The sequence below is a fragment of the Gavia stellata genome, chromosome 1 (assembly GCF_030936135.1).
Source record: "Gavia stellata isolate bGavSte3 chromosome 1, bGavSte3.hap2, whole genome shotgun sequence".
Lineage (NCBI taxonomy): Eukaryota > Metazoa > Chordata > Aves > Gaviiformes > Gaviidae > Gavia > Gavia stellata.
Genome location: NC_082594.1, coordinates 111,522,684 through 111,537,358, shown reverse-complemented (window position 1 = coordinate 111,537,358; position 14,675 = coordinate 111,522,684). Strand labels below are relative to the sequence as shown.

Genomic DNA, 14,675 nt, shown 5'->3' with positions numbered 1-14,675 from the left:
CTGACAGCACAGACACAAATCTGCTAACTGCATAGAAATGTATGCAGATCTGATTTTTTTGAAATACACTTTACAGTTACCTCATGAGGTACTTCCCAAGGCTTTACAGATCAGCAGGAGTCTAAAGAGCACCAGTTGAATAGCACTGGTTTAATACATTCTTAAAACAAGAACTGCAAAGCAGACGAAGGGCTAGGTGCCCTGCTGCTGCCCGTTTATACCCATATGTTTTAAGGTTTCTACAAGAGCATAGGTGTTGCTACACATACTCTAGGATCTGAACTCACCTTGTACTATTCCTAAAGTGCTGGACTGCAGCAAGTTACTTGTATTTCCCTCACTTTGTTTTACCTAGCATATCTGTATGCAATCCCTACAGGTGTCAGAAAGCAGTAACGTAGTAATCAGCGCATGTGTTTGGTCATTCAATCATATGGGAAGGAAAAGAGAGAAAGACCTTTAAGTTGTGAATTAGAAACCTCCATTCCTATAGACATACCTTACGCTAACGTATCTACAGTTCTGACAACCCACTTAATAAAGGTCACTGAATTAGTTCAGTGTTTGCTGCTCAGCCATAGAAGTTCATTGCCCAGGATATTAATATAGAATCAATAGCAACCTCAGGCAGAAGCGAGAGCCGAAAACCCCTAACCTCTTCAGGTGTTATATCTGCATTTGACAGGAACTATGCATGAGTCCTACGTCTATGCTGCGTTATGGGTGGCCTCAAGACCATAATCTTTCTATCATAACACTAAAAACCTGGTGTCAGAAGACCATCCCATAGATCATACCTAAGCATGATCAATGCCTCAGATCACTTTGTAGGCATGCTTGGTGCACTGGGGGTATGTTATGCAGATGGTGGTCTGAGACAGCTGAACGGAAGGAAGAAGGGCATGGCATTTCCATGAGCCTATCTTTCAAATCACATAACTGAATAAACGCAAGGTAGGTAAGTTTAAGGGTTCATCTGAAACATTCTCACACACACAAGTCTGTACTGTAAGTCAGTAATTCAAAGCTCTAAGCAGATGTAACAGCACTGAACTTGTTGCTGTAGCAGAGTTTCCAGGGACCAAATTAAGGTAATTTGGTAGACAAGGAACAATGAGAAATAAACATCCTAGTTTCTACTTAGTTTCCAGTTTTTCGCATACACCTAACCTTGAACATCTCTCACTTTCCTAAGAGCAGAAAACTGATTCTTTCTTTTTCAAAAAGAGACAAGGAAAAAAAGCAGGGATTAAGGCTGTAGCTCAGTCCAGATAATCCAAATGATGTGGATTGTCCTTGTTCTGTTCTCTCCCTGCCACACACCAAGTTCCTTTCCAGCATTTGCCATACTAGGTGAACAGAAGATCCGTGGCCTCATATCTACTAGTTTAGACTTTCTAAAGACTCCTGTAAACAATGATGTATGGTTATGCAAGGTTATCTTTTCTAGCTTTTCTCTGCAGCCATAATTACCAGAAATCCACTATAAAAATAAATAAATGAATCAGAGCTTTTATTTAAATATAATCTCTTGATCTCACAAGGAGCTAACTTTTATTGGTCACTACGTTAATTAGAGCACAAAATCAATCCCTTAAGCCAAACTATTTAATATTAAAATTTTAAAGAACACGAAAAACATCATTTTGGAAGAATAAAACCTTGTATGTGTTTTTTTAATATATTCAAAGACAGGGTTGTATAATGAAGGAAACCCCCATTTTGTTCCAGTTTGTTGTCATATTCAGCTATAGCTCTGTTTATAGACAGCCTCTGATGAAAATGACCTTGTTTGCAGCGTTTAAACAACGTTTTACCTATCAATTTCCAGTTGAATAATGCAAATTGACAACTGAAAGTAACAGTTAATAATTGCAGGACTAATTCTTGGTCAAGTATAACTACCAAAGCAGTAAGACTGCCATTATCCCCAGAGAATGCAATGCGACCCGGCTCAGAGACAGCTAGGCTTCTTTGACAGAATAAGCACTTGGGCTCTTCATTTTTCCTAAAAATAGAGCTCATTATCTTCATATATAGATGCTGTTTATAAAGATAGATAAAAATTATTACTCCCATTTTGCAGAAAGGTTAACTGAGCTCATGACTTCCTCAAAGCCCAGCTTCAGTGGAACGTTGGAAAACCTAATTCAAGCCATTATTGCTTCTCTCAAAGAAGGTGAATTTTTAAAATATTCTGAAAAGGTACAGTTAGAGAAATAACAACAAGCTTGATATGCTTCAGTTGTTAAAGTTATGTGGTACTTTAATGCTTATTTCAAGCTAAACATTAAGGTCATTAGAAGGATCTGTTGGAAAACCTGTTATGAAGCAGCAAACTGAGTGTTGTGCCTATCAAACTATTACCCTTAACTGTTTCAAATGTAACATTAACTGGATTGGAATAAACAGAGTGGAAAAACTCTTGTTTAATTGACATTTGAAAGTCAAAGACAATGGCTCTAAAAGGAAAGATATTGCTTGAATTCCAGGGGACTAGACAAAAGTATGAAAAAAGAACAATTAAGACTACAGACCTAGTATATTTCTATTGAAAATGCTTTTCTTTTTTTTTTTTTTTTTTTTTTGAGAAATTTAAATAGTACACAGTAAATTAGATTTGATTTCTGGCAAATTATGCTTTGATACTGCATTCAGCAAGCGCGGGCTTCAATCAATGTCACGCTAAAGCTCTGTTATGCTAATAGCCGCTTGTGAGGGTGAGCGGGATGATATGGAAATCAGATGGTTGAACATGAATAGAAAGCATAGGCCATGTACGAGAGGGCTTTGAGATGAGGGGATGGGGGGACCCTAAGGTTAATCACATCATGTTCAGAACTGTTTTTACAGCACAGAACAGTATTCTACTGCAAGAATTAAAATGGAGATAGAAAAGCATAAGCAGTAGTGAGCATTACTTATGTTGTTCAAAATGGGAAGAGTACATTCTGTTGCACTCTTTCTAGATGTCATTTTATGCATGACTGAAAGGATCTTTTATTCTATTAATAAATGTATACGAAGGTAGCCTCTGCTCAAGTGTTAAAGAGCTTTAGGGAAAAAAAAAAAAGAGAAACAGATACTGCAAATTATTTCAAAGGTATTTCTCAACTCTTCTCCAACCTTAATAGTTAGCAGAATCTCTAATCTGATGGGATGGATTGCATTCATTTCTTTCCCAGTAGTGTTACTGAATGCTAAAGGTTACACTGAGTCACCAGAAGCTGATAAAGCTAGTGATGTACAGAAGCTTGACTGAGACAGTGAGTTCATCCCTCCTAGGTGAACTCTGGTCACCTGATAACAAAAGTAGCAGAAGACTCAGAAGGGAAGGGGAAAATTACCACAGGAAAATGTGAATTTATAGCAAAAAGTACACTGATCCGATATCAAGTACTAGCAACATTTTCTTCCAGTGACACAGTTTTCTAAGCTGATATTGTGACTTGTGGTTCACATTGAATTCAATGATCCTAAGGGAATTTTATTATCATGACTTGCTCACAGCACCTCCTTCAGCCCCCATGCCCTGGGGTGCGTACATTATATTACTGTGATTTTAATTAAAAGTAGATATTGTAGCAAGTTTTAGCCCAGTATTCCTACTGTCAGCAGAAATGGAATTGTAACCACAGCAACAAATATCAGTGGGGTTTTTGCTGTTGTTTGCATTTTTCTAAACATCCTCGATTACCTAAGGCTGCCACTATGAGACCAAACTCATTTTACATAATCCAAACGATTTTCAGATAATGAAAACTTTAGTAATCTTTTAATTACTTATACTTAGATAAAATGTCCTCGCATAGCATGGCATATGAGGCTTTATTCAAAGCTAATTGAAGCTGGTAGAAATTCTCCTATTGGCTTATGTGGTCTTTGGATCAGACCCATTGAAAAAATAATGTATTACAGGAAAAGAGTGACAGCAACAAATATTAAAGGCTTAAATTACAGATTTGACAACCTTTAATTGCAACTAATTTCAGCTGATAGTTAACTGCAAATGAAATTCATTGTGAAGATTATTTAGGCAAGCTAAAGTGATAAAGATGAGTGCTTCATTTTAACCTGGAATTGTTTATTATCCATAAACATATTTCTGTGACTGGTTCAAGGGGGGCAAGGGGAAAGATGCTGACTTGTAAACGTTCTAAGCAAAACTCAGTGCTCACTGATAGGGGAAAAAGCTTTGAGGAACAAGCAGAAACACACTGGCTGGTAAAGCACCAAGATTCTTTAAGACTCAGCTCTGCTTCCAGCAGGGAAGAGACAGCAGACCAACCTAATATTCCCATCTACAGTCTTTTTCAGCATTGTATATTTGCAGCAATAAATTAATTTCATAATAATCCTTTGAACAATCGAAGTCACCACCAGTACAATACTTAGTAGCTCTGCCTGGAAGTAAGAGTCAGTTAGGGTGATACGATAATGGCTCCTTCCCCAAATTATCTGACTTCTAGAACCCCATCAACATCGCAATCTTCTTTTGCAAAGCCCTCAAAGACTTGAAACTGGATATCTCAATGCTCGTCTCAAACCCTTACCACAGTGACAATTTTCATGTTGCCACTTCAGCTGATCTTCGATATGTGTTGATACTTTAAGAGCTCAAACTCAGTTCCAGTCTTACCAAATACAGATCAAGACTTGCCTGTAAGACCTTTACACAGAGGATAGCAGAAGTCCCCAGAGCTCAAGCTGAACTATTATGTATTTTGAAAAGGGAGGTAACACTTGACATCATCTATGGAGTAGGACTACTATTTTGTAGGATTGCTTTGCTGCTTCCAGATACTGGCTTAGATGACAGTTGAAGGCAGTACAGGAATTCTTGAAAGAAAATAATGATCCCCCACCTTTGTGTGTCATTGTTTAAATTTGTCTAGAAGGTCTAGTAGATATTGGACTTTTGGATGCTTTTGTGATACAAATGTAAAAGAAAACTGAAGACCGACCTTACAGAACTTGCTGTAGCAACATTTGCCCTTCGCATAGCATGAGCTGCCAAAAAGTGCAGATAGGAAATTCTAGGAGTTTTGAAAGATGGTTTGCAAGACTACTATTGCTGATGGAGTAAATGGAGGAAAACAGAAAATATTTCCAGTCTCAAACACCAGAAACCTGGGCTGAGTCAACAGTTCTTTCCTCAGAAGTTCGGGTCTTCTTAATGGGTACCAAAAGTGATGTGTGGTTCTTAGGACACAAAGTTATTAGTGCACTATTAGCTATGACTAATGATAAATCAAGGTCCTGTCTCCTCTGACACAGGAGCCATTACAGCAGCCTGAGAAGATGACAGCTTAGGCCTATTACTAATTCAGATATTTCTTAGCAGGGATAAACTAATGGAAGTTTAGGATGGTCATTTTCTTTAAAGTGAAAAGGCTTCTCAATCTCATGGTGTGCTCCAGTGATTAGGTGTGTGTTCACAAACTGGGAAGGAAGTAACTTTTTAGAATGCTAGTTACGACTGAGTTGCCTGGGAAATGAGTTTCCTTTTTTTCTCTCCCATGAGTATCATGTTAGCATAGGACTCTGTAACTATTCCCTAGTCTGTATGAGTGCAGCTGGACTTTGAAACAAGTGTATGGATCTCATTTTGTGGACATTTTGGTTTTTCTTTGACTATGTTCTCTGCTGTGTTCATTTAGAGTGTTCTGTTTCTTCCATGATTTCTTCTTCATGTGGACGGTTCTGTCAATAATAACGAGGAATGGGTACGTTGTGGGGATAACAAGTGATTCATGAAGCCCCTCACTAGACCCGTGATATTATTTTAAAATGACACAGGTGAAGGTGGAAAAGCAGGTACTTGGTTTGGATTCTTCCAAAAAGCAGCTTCCCATAACTTAGGGGAGTATTTATAATCCATAGCTCAGATACCATCTTTAACATTCACACTGCTTCAAAATTAATTCTCATATGTCCTGCACCAATAGATCAAATACACAAAATTAGAAGCACAGGGGGCAAGCGGGGAGAACTTTTGGCAGGCTGAATTAAAGGACGCACTGGGGGAGAGGAATCAGGCTACAATGGGGCAGAGGTAGTAAGCAGGGGAAACTGGGGTCTCAGCAAGATTATTACCAGGACCAGTTCTGGTATAAGTGTCCTTCACACTGCTCCTGTCTCAAGGAAAGTGAAAAATTCCTTTTGTTTTGTTTTGTATTGTTTGCTGTTTTCAGATGAGCCATATAAAAATACAAGAGTGTGAAAAGATCACACTGCAATCATTTGAGAATGCTAAACCTTCCTTCATACCTGGCCTAATTGTTCTAATCTTCCATTTAAATTCAGGTTCTGAATTTCACATATAAAAACATTTTTATCCTGCAGTTGTTCTGAAACACTGAAGCAGATAATCTCTGAAAGTGCAGAAGGATAAGCATTTTTTTCTTTCTTTGCAAGAGGTGAAAGAAGTCTAGTGAATCGATAAATAAAAAACGTTAACTGTCCTATGTATTTTGACACATAAAATCTCTCTTTTATCCCTGGGTGACCTGAAAAAAAGAAGTGGGATAAATCTGCATCGTGGAAAAAAAGAGATGTGAGATAAGCAATAATGAAAAAGCAGGTCTGGTTTATATTAAAAGTTTTCCTGCCAATTTCAATTAACATAACTGCCAAATCTGCATTTATAATTTTTATTACAGAAGTTGAAGCACAAAAAAAAAAAAATTACTACCAAGGATTTGTTCTTCCTTCTTACCTAGGACTAATGACAATAAAACAAAACTACAAGAAAAATTATTTAAAAAATCCAGCTGTCTCCTACATAGCAGAAAAGAAAGGCATCTACTTTCTGCTCCACCCCTCCATTTCCAGTGCTCTGAGTTCATCATCAGCATCTTTCCTGACCCCTTCCTCCTCTTTGTGTTACAGTACATTTAAACATTAAGTTTAAATATCTGGTTTGAATTTCATCTCAACATTAGCCTGCTGTTCTTTAGTCATACATCTCTATTTTATTATATCTTGTCTAATCATCTCTTCTAAGCAGCCCCTGCACCTTACAGATGCTCCTGGAAAATCCCTTCTAGAAAGTCCTTCAATTAGTTTCGATATATATAAAGAGAGGTAGCACTGATTCTGTCTGCCCAATAACTTACATTACTCAGGACTTTCTCTACTTTAGACAATCTTTTTTAATTTTTTTTCCTCAAGTGTCTGAGATTCAGGATACACTTTTTGCTCAGATCAGATAGAAAAGATGTGCCTTCCTAAAATCTTAAGACGTTAGCCCACTTGCTAATGTAAACTGTACCATTAGGGGATGGCTGGTGCTACTATACCTTTTGTGAGTTTAGCAAACAAAACAAATTATGCCAACAGAAAGACATGTAACCTGCTATGATTCCTTTTGTCATGGGAGATAGCAGGAAGGTTTGTTGGTAATGTGCTTAGAACAGAAAAGCATACCCCTCGCTGATATAGTAAGATTTCATCAAAATAATGAGTGGAATCTGGTTATCTCCTTCAAAAAAACATGAATTCACATACTGAAGAGAAGAGCTAAAGAGATGATTAGAAGAGTAAAGAGCCTAGATAGGCTAATATGCCACATATATAGTGAGAAAGATAACAAGTTGCTGGTTTGTTTACCCTTAAGAATAAAAAAAGCTGAGAGGAGATATTCTGCTCAATTTGGGCCACTGTAAAGTAAAGAGAGAAAAAGGTGTGAGGAAGAAAAAAGACTGTTTATGCTGGTTGACAATGCTAACATTTAAGGAATGAGGTGTACAGTCATTTGAATATACAGTCGTTGAATAATACCGAGTTCATATCCAAACTGTAATATGGCTAGCAGCAACTGAGAAAAGAATGTAAAGGGAAAAGTGGATGGATTAACGTATTGACTTCCATGCTCCTCTTGAAGGAAAAGTAAGCGACTTCTCCTTTTAGAAAAAGGAAGGAAAAAGTTTGGGTGTAGGAACACATCAAAAGACTTTTTCATACACTAATCTTCAAAGACTTATGGAGAGACTCAGAATCCACTGTAGTAAGAAAACAATTCCCACTGATTTAAGCACGCTTCAGGAAAGTTAAAAAAGATTTACACATTAAACATTTCAAAACTTTCCCAAGCTAGAGTTCAGCAATAAAAAAAAAAAAAAAAGGAGTCCCTTGATCACTTCCTGCACTTGCTGTAACTGGGTTTTCTCTAAGAGAAACAGCATGAGTACTGGCACATACTTGGTACCATAGTGGAATGGGCCAGGACGTCACAGTATGACTTGCTAAAAGCTCAAGTACATACGCTGCCATCTTTCACACTTATTGGAGAAGAATCCTCTATCAGATCTTCTATGTTTCTGTTCTGATCACTATCTGGCATACCCAAGAAGACTTGGAGCAGCTGGAAATGAAGCCGAGATTTGTGGACTAGCACTTGGTAGTTAATGTGCTCAGTGTCCACTTGCAGAGCCATTCCGGCCCATACATTGCAAACATTATATTTCTATGATATCTGAAGTCATTACAGGATTCAAGTGTAAGTTCAGCTAGTGGAGTTTTGCCAAAGTAGAGATGCTAAGGTCTAGGATTTTTAGACTGGTCTTTAAAAGTCTAAGAAATTTCAGAACAAATTACTCCATATTTTAATTTCTTACTGGTATACAAAGAAATCTGAATTTCATTCTATGGCAACCTTTTGTCTTTAATCTAAAGAATTTGCCTATTTTTAAGGAAGAATGATGCACTACTCTTTCACCTAAGGAAGAAACAGATCCCAAAAGGTTAATGTCCACTGGTGTCCTTACTCTTTTCTGAAAATTTCTATAGGTGGTAGCAGCAGGCACACAGGCAACATACCACGCTTTGATATAGATTTGAGATTTCTGCCACTGAAAGATGGCACCATAGTGCCAAGCATGATCTCATCTCTTCTGTCGCACAGCGATCGCCATTACTGATATTATCTAAATCCTCAGTGTCTCAAGTGAAGGTGATATTTTCATGAATATACTAAAAATAAAAGCATTCATCCTATATAGACTTTCCCTGCAAGAGTGAGAATGGAGAAGAATAGAGAGAGATCTTTCTCACTTAACAATCTGAACCATCTGAACAATATAATTTCAAGCCACAACACCTAATACAACTTTGTTTAAAATACAGCCCTGTCTATTTTATGTTTCATGCTGCACCACTCTTAATAGACCATTAAGTCATGCAGGCTGATTTATGACATGAGAACTTCCCAGAGCAGAGTGAAATGCATCATACAGTCACATTGCACTTAAATGTGAATAGACTGTATTTAATTAATCAGAAATTTGGAAAATTCATGGCAGGTGTCTTATCTGTTTCTCTCTTCTCCAACATGGTAGGGAAGTGAAGTTTTTGTAACTTGGCTGGTTTCCCCTTACTTCCTTAGTTAATTCCAAATACTTAATTTCTATCCAGGTGGCAAAAGTATCTAGCTATTTGCTGCATGTCACTTCTTTCTGGGAAGATGAGTCATAGCATATGACAATAAATTAAGTAAACTTGACTTACTGCAAGGGAACTGAAATGCAAAGAACTGTATTTTCACTTGGACATAGTTGAAATTAATTGGAAAACTGAGTATTCTGTCATCTGAATGACTTTTTGGATGATTAGTAAAAAGGTAACTGAAACATCAGACAGATCTTCATAGATCTTCTATTTGAACTGTAGGTCCTCTGTCTCAAAGCAGTATATCAAATGCTTTTGAAAAGAGGGTCAGTGTTACTTTCAGGGGTACTATATGAAACTTTTGGGCTCCTCCCAACTTTTGGGCTTCTATTCTCCTGCCCAACTACCATAAGGAATACAGCAGAATGTAGAAGTAAGAAAATACTGACTTGCTTATCTGGAAAATCCATCTAATGAGTGAAATAACAACAGAAATGGTCTAAATAGGGATAAATATCTTGTTTCCTAAACCCATCTGTTAGAAATCCTGTTAGAAATCTTTTCAAAAGGTTATAAACAAAAGAACATCTATTTTATAAATGGGCAACACATTTATTCCTAGCAGCAAATCCAAACATGATGAGTAATCTGGCATAGAGCTGTTAAATTCACCAGCTGCCATCCACCTCAGGCAGAACCATACCTCATTTTGTCTATGTAGTATATACCATATGCTAATAACTGCTTGAACCTGACAGGGTTATTGGTAATCCCAGTCCTGAATTTTCCACTCAAGTTGAAATTTAAATAAAAATATCACAACTAACAAAATATAAATATTTGAAACAGGTAAGAACTGAATAGAAAATGAAAATTATTCAGTTTGCAACAAAAATTGCAATCCTGGAACATTAAAAAAACATTCCTTTTCTTCAGTGACAAGGCATTGAAAGAAAATGGTTTGGTCTTGCTTAAAACACAATAAAGACAAAACATGTCTGCTTTGAATTGGAGGTAGTGATGAAAGGTAGAGGTACATAGATAATTCTCAGGTGTCACGAAAGACTATAAACTTTTAAACTGCTGCCCTGCAGTTTAACATATACATAAATATATAAATATACTTCTGTTAAAATGTCATCCTCCTAGAGAGCTGTGAGCTTAATAACATTAAGTAGTGTTTGCTTTAGCTTCCTTTCCGTAAGGAGAGGTATTTTTGCTCTGCATTCCAGTTAACTTCCTGAACAAAAAATGCTACAAGATTTGACTCACCATTCTTGTCAAATGACAATTTTGACAGGAGATCATTTGAGCTTCTTGGTGGAGAACCAATGGTGGAGAGGGGAGTTACTTTGTTTTGCTTTACTGGGCTTTAAATTTTCAAAAAACAGGATGGGTAGCCACCTGCTTTGCCTACTCTTAACTGAAACAGAGATATGAACTGTAGAAATCAGTTTTATTTCAGGTCCTTAAGCAAAAGACGATATAGACATACACAGTCATAAGGACAGCATTGCCTTTTCTACAGGTACAGGATCAGATCAAAGTGATCTAAAGAACGTGATCTGCTTATATATAGCAATCACTACATACACCCTTGTATGAGAGTTCTGTATGTTAAATATTTTTGGGGTATGACTTATTTACTTAACAATCTTTTCACAATTCACAAAGCTAATTGTTAAATTAAATAATTTGATAAAGACCATATTACCATATAATAATTATTTTGAAGTCAACCATTCTAATTTATGTTTCCTGAATAAATAATGTAAAAGAAGAATTTTCTTTGTACCAGATGTTCACTTGTAACAAAATAAAAAAGCGTAGGCAGGGAATACGACAAATTGACCACAGCATGGTCACACAAGGGGATCATATACCTGGACATAAAGTAACTTGAGACCAAGAGCTTCTGTATAAGCTTTGGAGATAGAATCATGGATGACTCAACAGCCTGAAAAGTCTTAAAAAAGAATCAGTGTTCTGAAATGAGACACCACCAACACTGCTGAAACCTATCATTTTCCTGTGAATCTCCACTCACTTATTTTACGTGGCTTTCACAGAGTCTGCAACAGTCTCTACTTTGTGATTTTTTTTTCTTGCCTTTCTTCTAAGAGTGAGCAAAGTGACAAAAATATCTAGAAGTAAAACACACTTAATCTTGTAGCATTTTCTCAGTGAATGAAGATTTCCTTATTAACCATAACGCCCCCCAACATGAGAGATTTACATTTAGAAGCATACTAAATTCATACTATATTTTCTAAGCAAAGGAAAATTTTCTTACGAGTTTACTCCAGTTTTACACTGTTACAACTCCTGGGAATTAATTTCTTGAGAACTAGCGTAATGCCAAAGTAATACATCAGTGACTGGGATTTAAAGCTTTCTATCAAAATCCCAAATGGAGAACAGTGAATTTCCATTCTGCACAGGGAATTCTCCAGGTATGGATAAGCCATGCCGTGACTGCAGAGGTGCTTGGCTTGGCTCTATGGATGCTAGTTCAAGCAAGCTAATATGCATGGGATCACCTTAGTTCTGGAAACAGAGGCCTAACCTGGATTTTATGTTTAAATTATTCCAACCTCTCTTCCTCCAACTCATAACAGTGAAAAGTTGAGACAAGTTCAAACTCACAAACTTTAGTCAAATGCATATCTAACATAAGTTTTGACTACGTAAAGGCAGACCAAACCCCGCAACAATCTCCGTAAACAGCATACATACTTTTCACACTAATTCAAAAAATCAGAGTAACCATATTATTATTCTAAAAGATACATCTAAACACAAACTGCGAAAATCAGAGGAGCAGTGCAACTGGTTACATTATTTTGAAAATCCATATAGGCACAGAGTAAACATCCGTGAATGAAAATTAAATAATATGTTCAGGATATTTCTGAACAACAAAAGTGAATTTCAGCTACCGACAGTTGCAATTTTTCCATTATGCTCAGTTAAATTTTTTAAATTTTCAGAAGTAATTTCAAAGATATAGGAAGGAATCAAATTTTCAGTGTAGGAATTCAAAATCCAGAGGTTGTCTTCCTCTGGACTTGTTATTCAAAACCGTCTGCATCCTATACAATGCATTCCAAAATGCACTCCAAGGTGACCCAAGGGCAAAAATCAATGATGAACTTTCTTAACAAGCACGGAAATCTACTCCATCCCCTCTTCAATTTCAGGATTACTTAATTTCAAAACTCTTTGAAAGATACGAGAAAGACGGGACATGCAAAGCCTGTGCTTTTACTGCTATGCAATAAAAGCATAATGAGCTGATCCTTTAGGGCCTGATAGAAGCTCACCGAAGTCAATGCAATCCTTTCTGTTGATTTCAATGGCTTTTGTATCAGGCCCTTAAATAGACTCTTAAAAACATCTGAATGAGTGATTTTGGCTCAGTATCATCACACCCACCCCATTTCGCTGATTGGTATTTGTTGGGGATTTGGCAAATGTGTTTATACATGACACAGCAAAAAATACAAAGTTCATAAATAGCACTTTGTCAGTCAAAATCACTTGCCTGGCATTAGACAGTTAAAACTATTAAGCACTGGCTGCTAATTTCAGCCAGTTAAATGCTGTTGCAAATGAAAGATGAAGCATTGCTTGAAGCCATGCTAAAATGGATAGAAGGATGGTTACTTACCAACGGGGCGAGCTGTTGACATTACAATGGTGTAGTGAGAACATAAAAAAGAAATTAAAAAAAGAAAAGAATATCTGTCAGAATGCATGACATGTAATGTTACCTTCCACTATGGATACTACCATGATTGCTAACCCCTCAAATGACAGCCTAAGTAAAATGTTTACTGTTGTTACTGTTTAGTCATGTGCCACTATTATCACATTTACTTGAGCATAGCATCTGCACAAGCTGATCAATTCTCTGAGAAACATTTTTATTATCCTTGCGTGCCATCATCAAGTATCATTGTTAATGCCTGATAAAAGAAAAATTGCATTGCATTAGCACAAACTTTTAGATCCCGATGAACACATCAATTTAAGCCGCAGACTGCCAAATGTCATGCCAGTAGATGCAAGGCGTTTGCTTTCTGAGTCAAATACCAATTGAATTTTAAGCATGGCCAGTCAGTACAGCAGTAAGGGCTACAGAAAGCCCAGGACGGTTTTTCTCATTCAGTAATGGGCTTGAAAGCTTACAGCACACGGCTTTTTCCTCACTGATAGTGCTGATGAAAATACATCAAACAGACTGAAATGGCCCCAGGGATTTCAACCCAGAACCTCCCAAATTACTGCTTAGATAACTTCTTACTTCCTAAAAAAATTGCTGCTGAATGATCGACAGGTTAATACTGTTTCAGGTCGATATCAAGATTGAAAGTTGCTGCTGCAACAAGTGATTTCTTGATTATAGCAACAGCCCTTTATTATACTTGGGCTGGGGAAGAGGGCTGTCAGTCCATCTGTTAATAAAATGTAGTCATCCCCTTTCAGAAAAGCTGAAAAGTTGGACATAAAATTGACTCCAGGTTGCAACTTCCCTTATTTTAGCAGTAAAAGTAGTTACACATTTCTGAGCAACAGCACAAATTTTTTTTTTCTTTTTTATTTTTATTTTTTCAAAGAAGTTAACCAGCTCTGTATGCTTATGTGCAGGCTAGGGTCAAATGTAAGATATGCAGATCCAGAGGTAACACAACATGCAAGGACCTTCTTAGTTCTCAACCTTTCTGTGGCTTTATCCTTACTTTGGCATGCCCACTTCGTTTAACTGTTTCAAGCCTGCTGCCCTTTCTCACCCATCATCTGTTTGAAGACTTTCTGTCTTCTAGTATTACGGACATATTCCTTCTTCTGCAGAGAGATAAGGAATAAGAGTGATGTGCACCTTTCCAAGAGAGGGCATGAAGGCTGAGCCACAGAATTCAAATTCTGTTATTGTTTGTGACAGTGTAACACAAACTCCCTGACTGCCTCCTCATCCCCTGCTTTGAGAAGACGAAGCCATGAATGAGGGAGCTAAGGATAATGCTGTTGTTGCCAGGTTTGTAGCTGTAACTACACGACACCTGCAAGGACCAAGGCAGCCTCACAGTAAATTTTGAAGTGCTATGTGTTTTTGCTCCTCTACAAGATGAGTGGCTATGGTAAAAGCAGTTTCAGACAAAACTGGCAAAAGTTTAAGAATTCAGAATTAAGGCTTCTTTTAATTAAAAGGACAGTTGTTCATGGTCCCTTTAAAGTCAACGGGTGTTTGCCCAGTCCTTTGTTTTCAGAAAATTCAGAGTAATAAC

The 14,675-nt window shown here is 37.1% G+C and overlaps 1 protein-coding gene across 1 annotated transcript in view; it reads right to left on the bottom strand.

Moving 5' to 3' along the window:
- Window positions 1-14,675, bottom strand: part of ROBO2 (roundabout guidance receptor 2) — a 468,174-nt gene that overhangs the window by 104,326 nt on the left and 349,173 nt on the right. Inside the window, exon 8 of the mRNA XM_059820733.1 lies at window positions 13,058-13,069. Coding sequence (XP_059676716.1) covers window positions 13,058-13,069 — 12 coding nt within the window. The remainder of the gene's footprint in view (window positions 1-13,057; window positions 13,070-14,675) is intronic.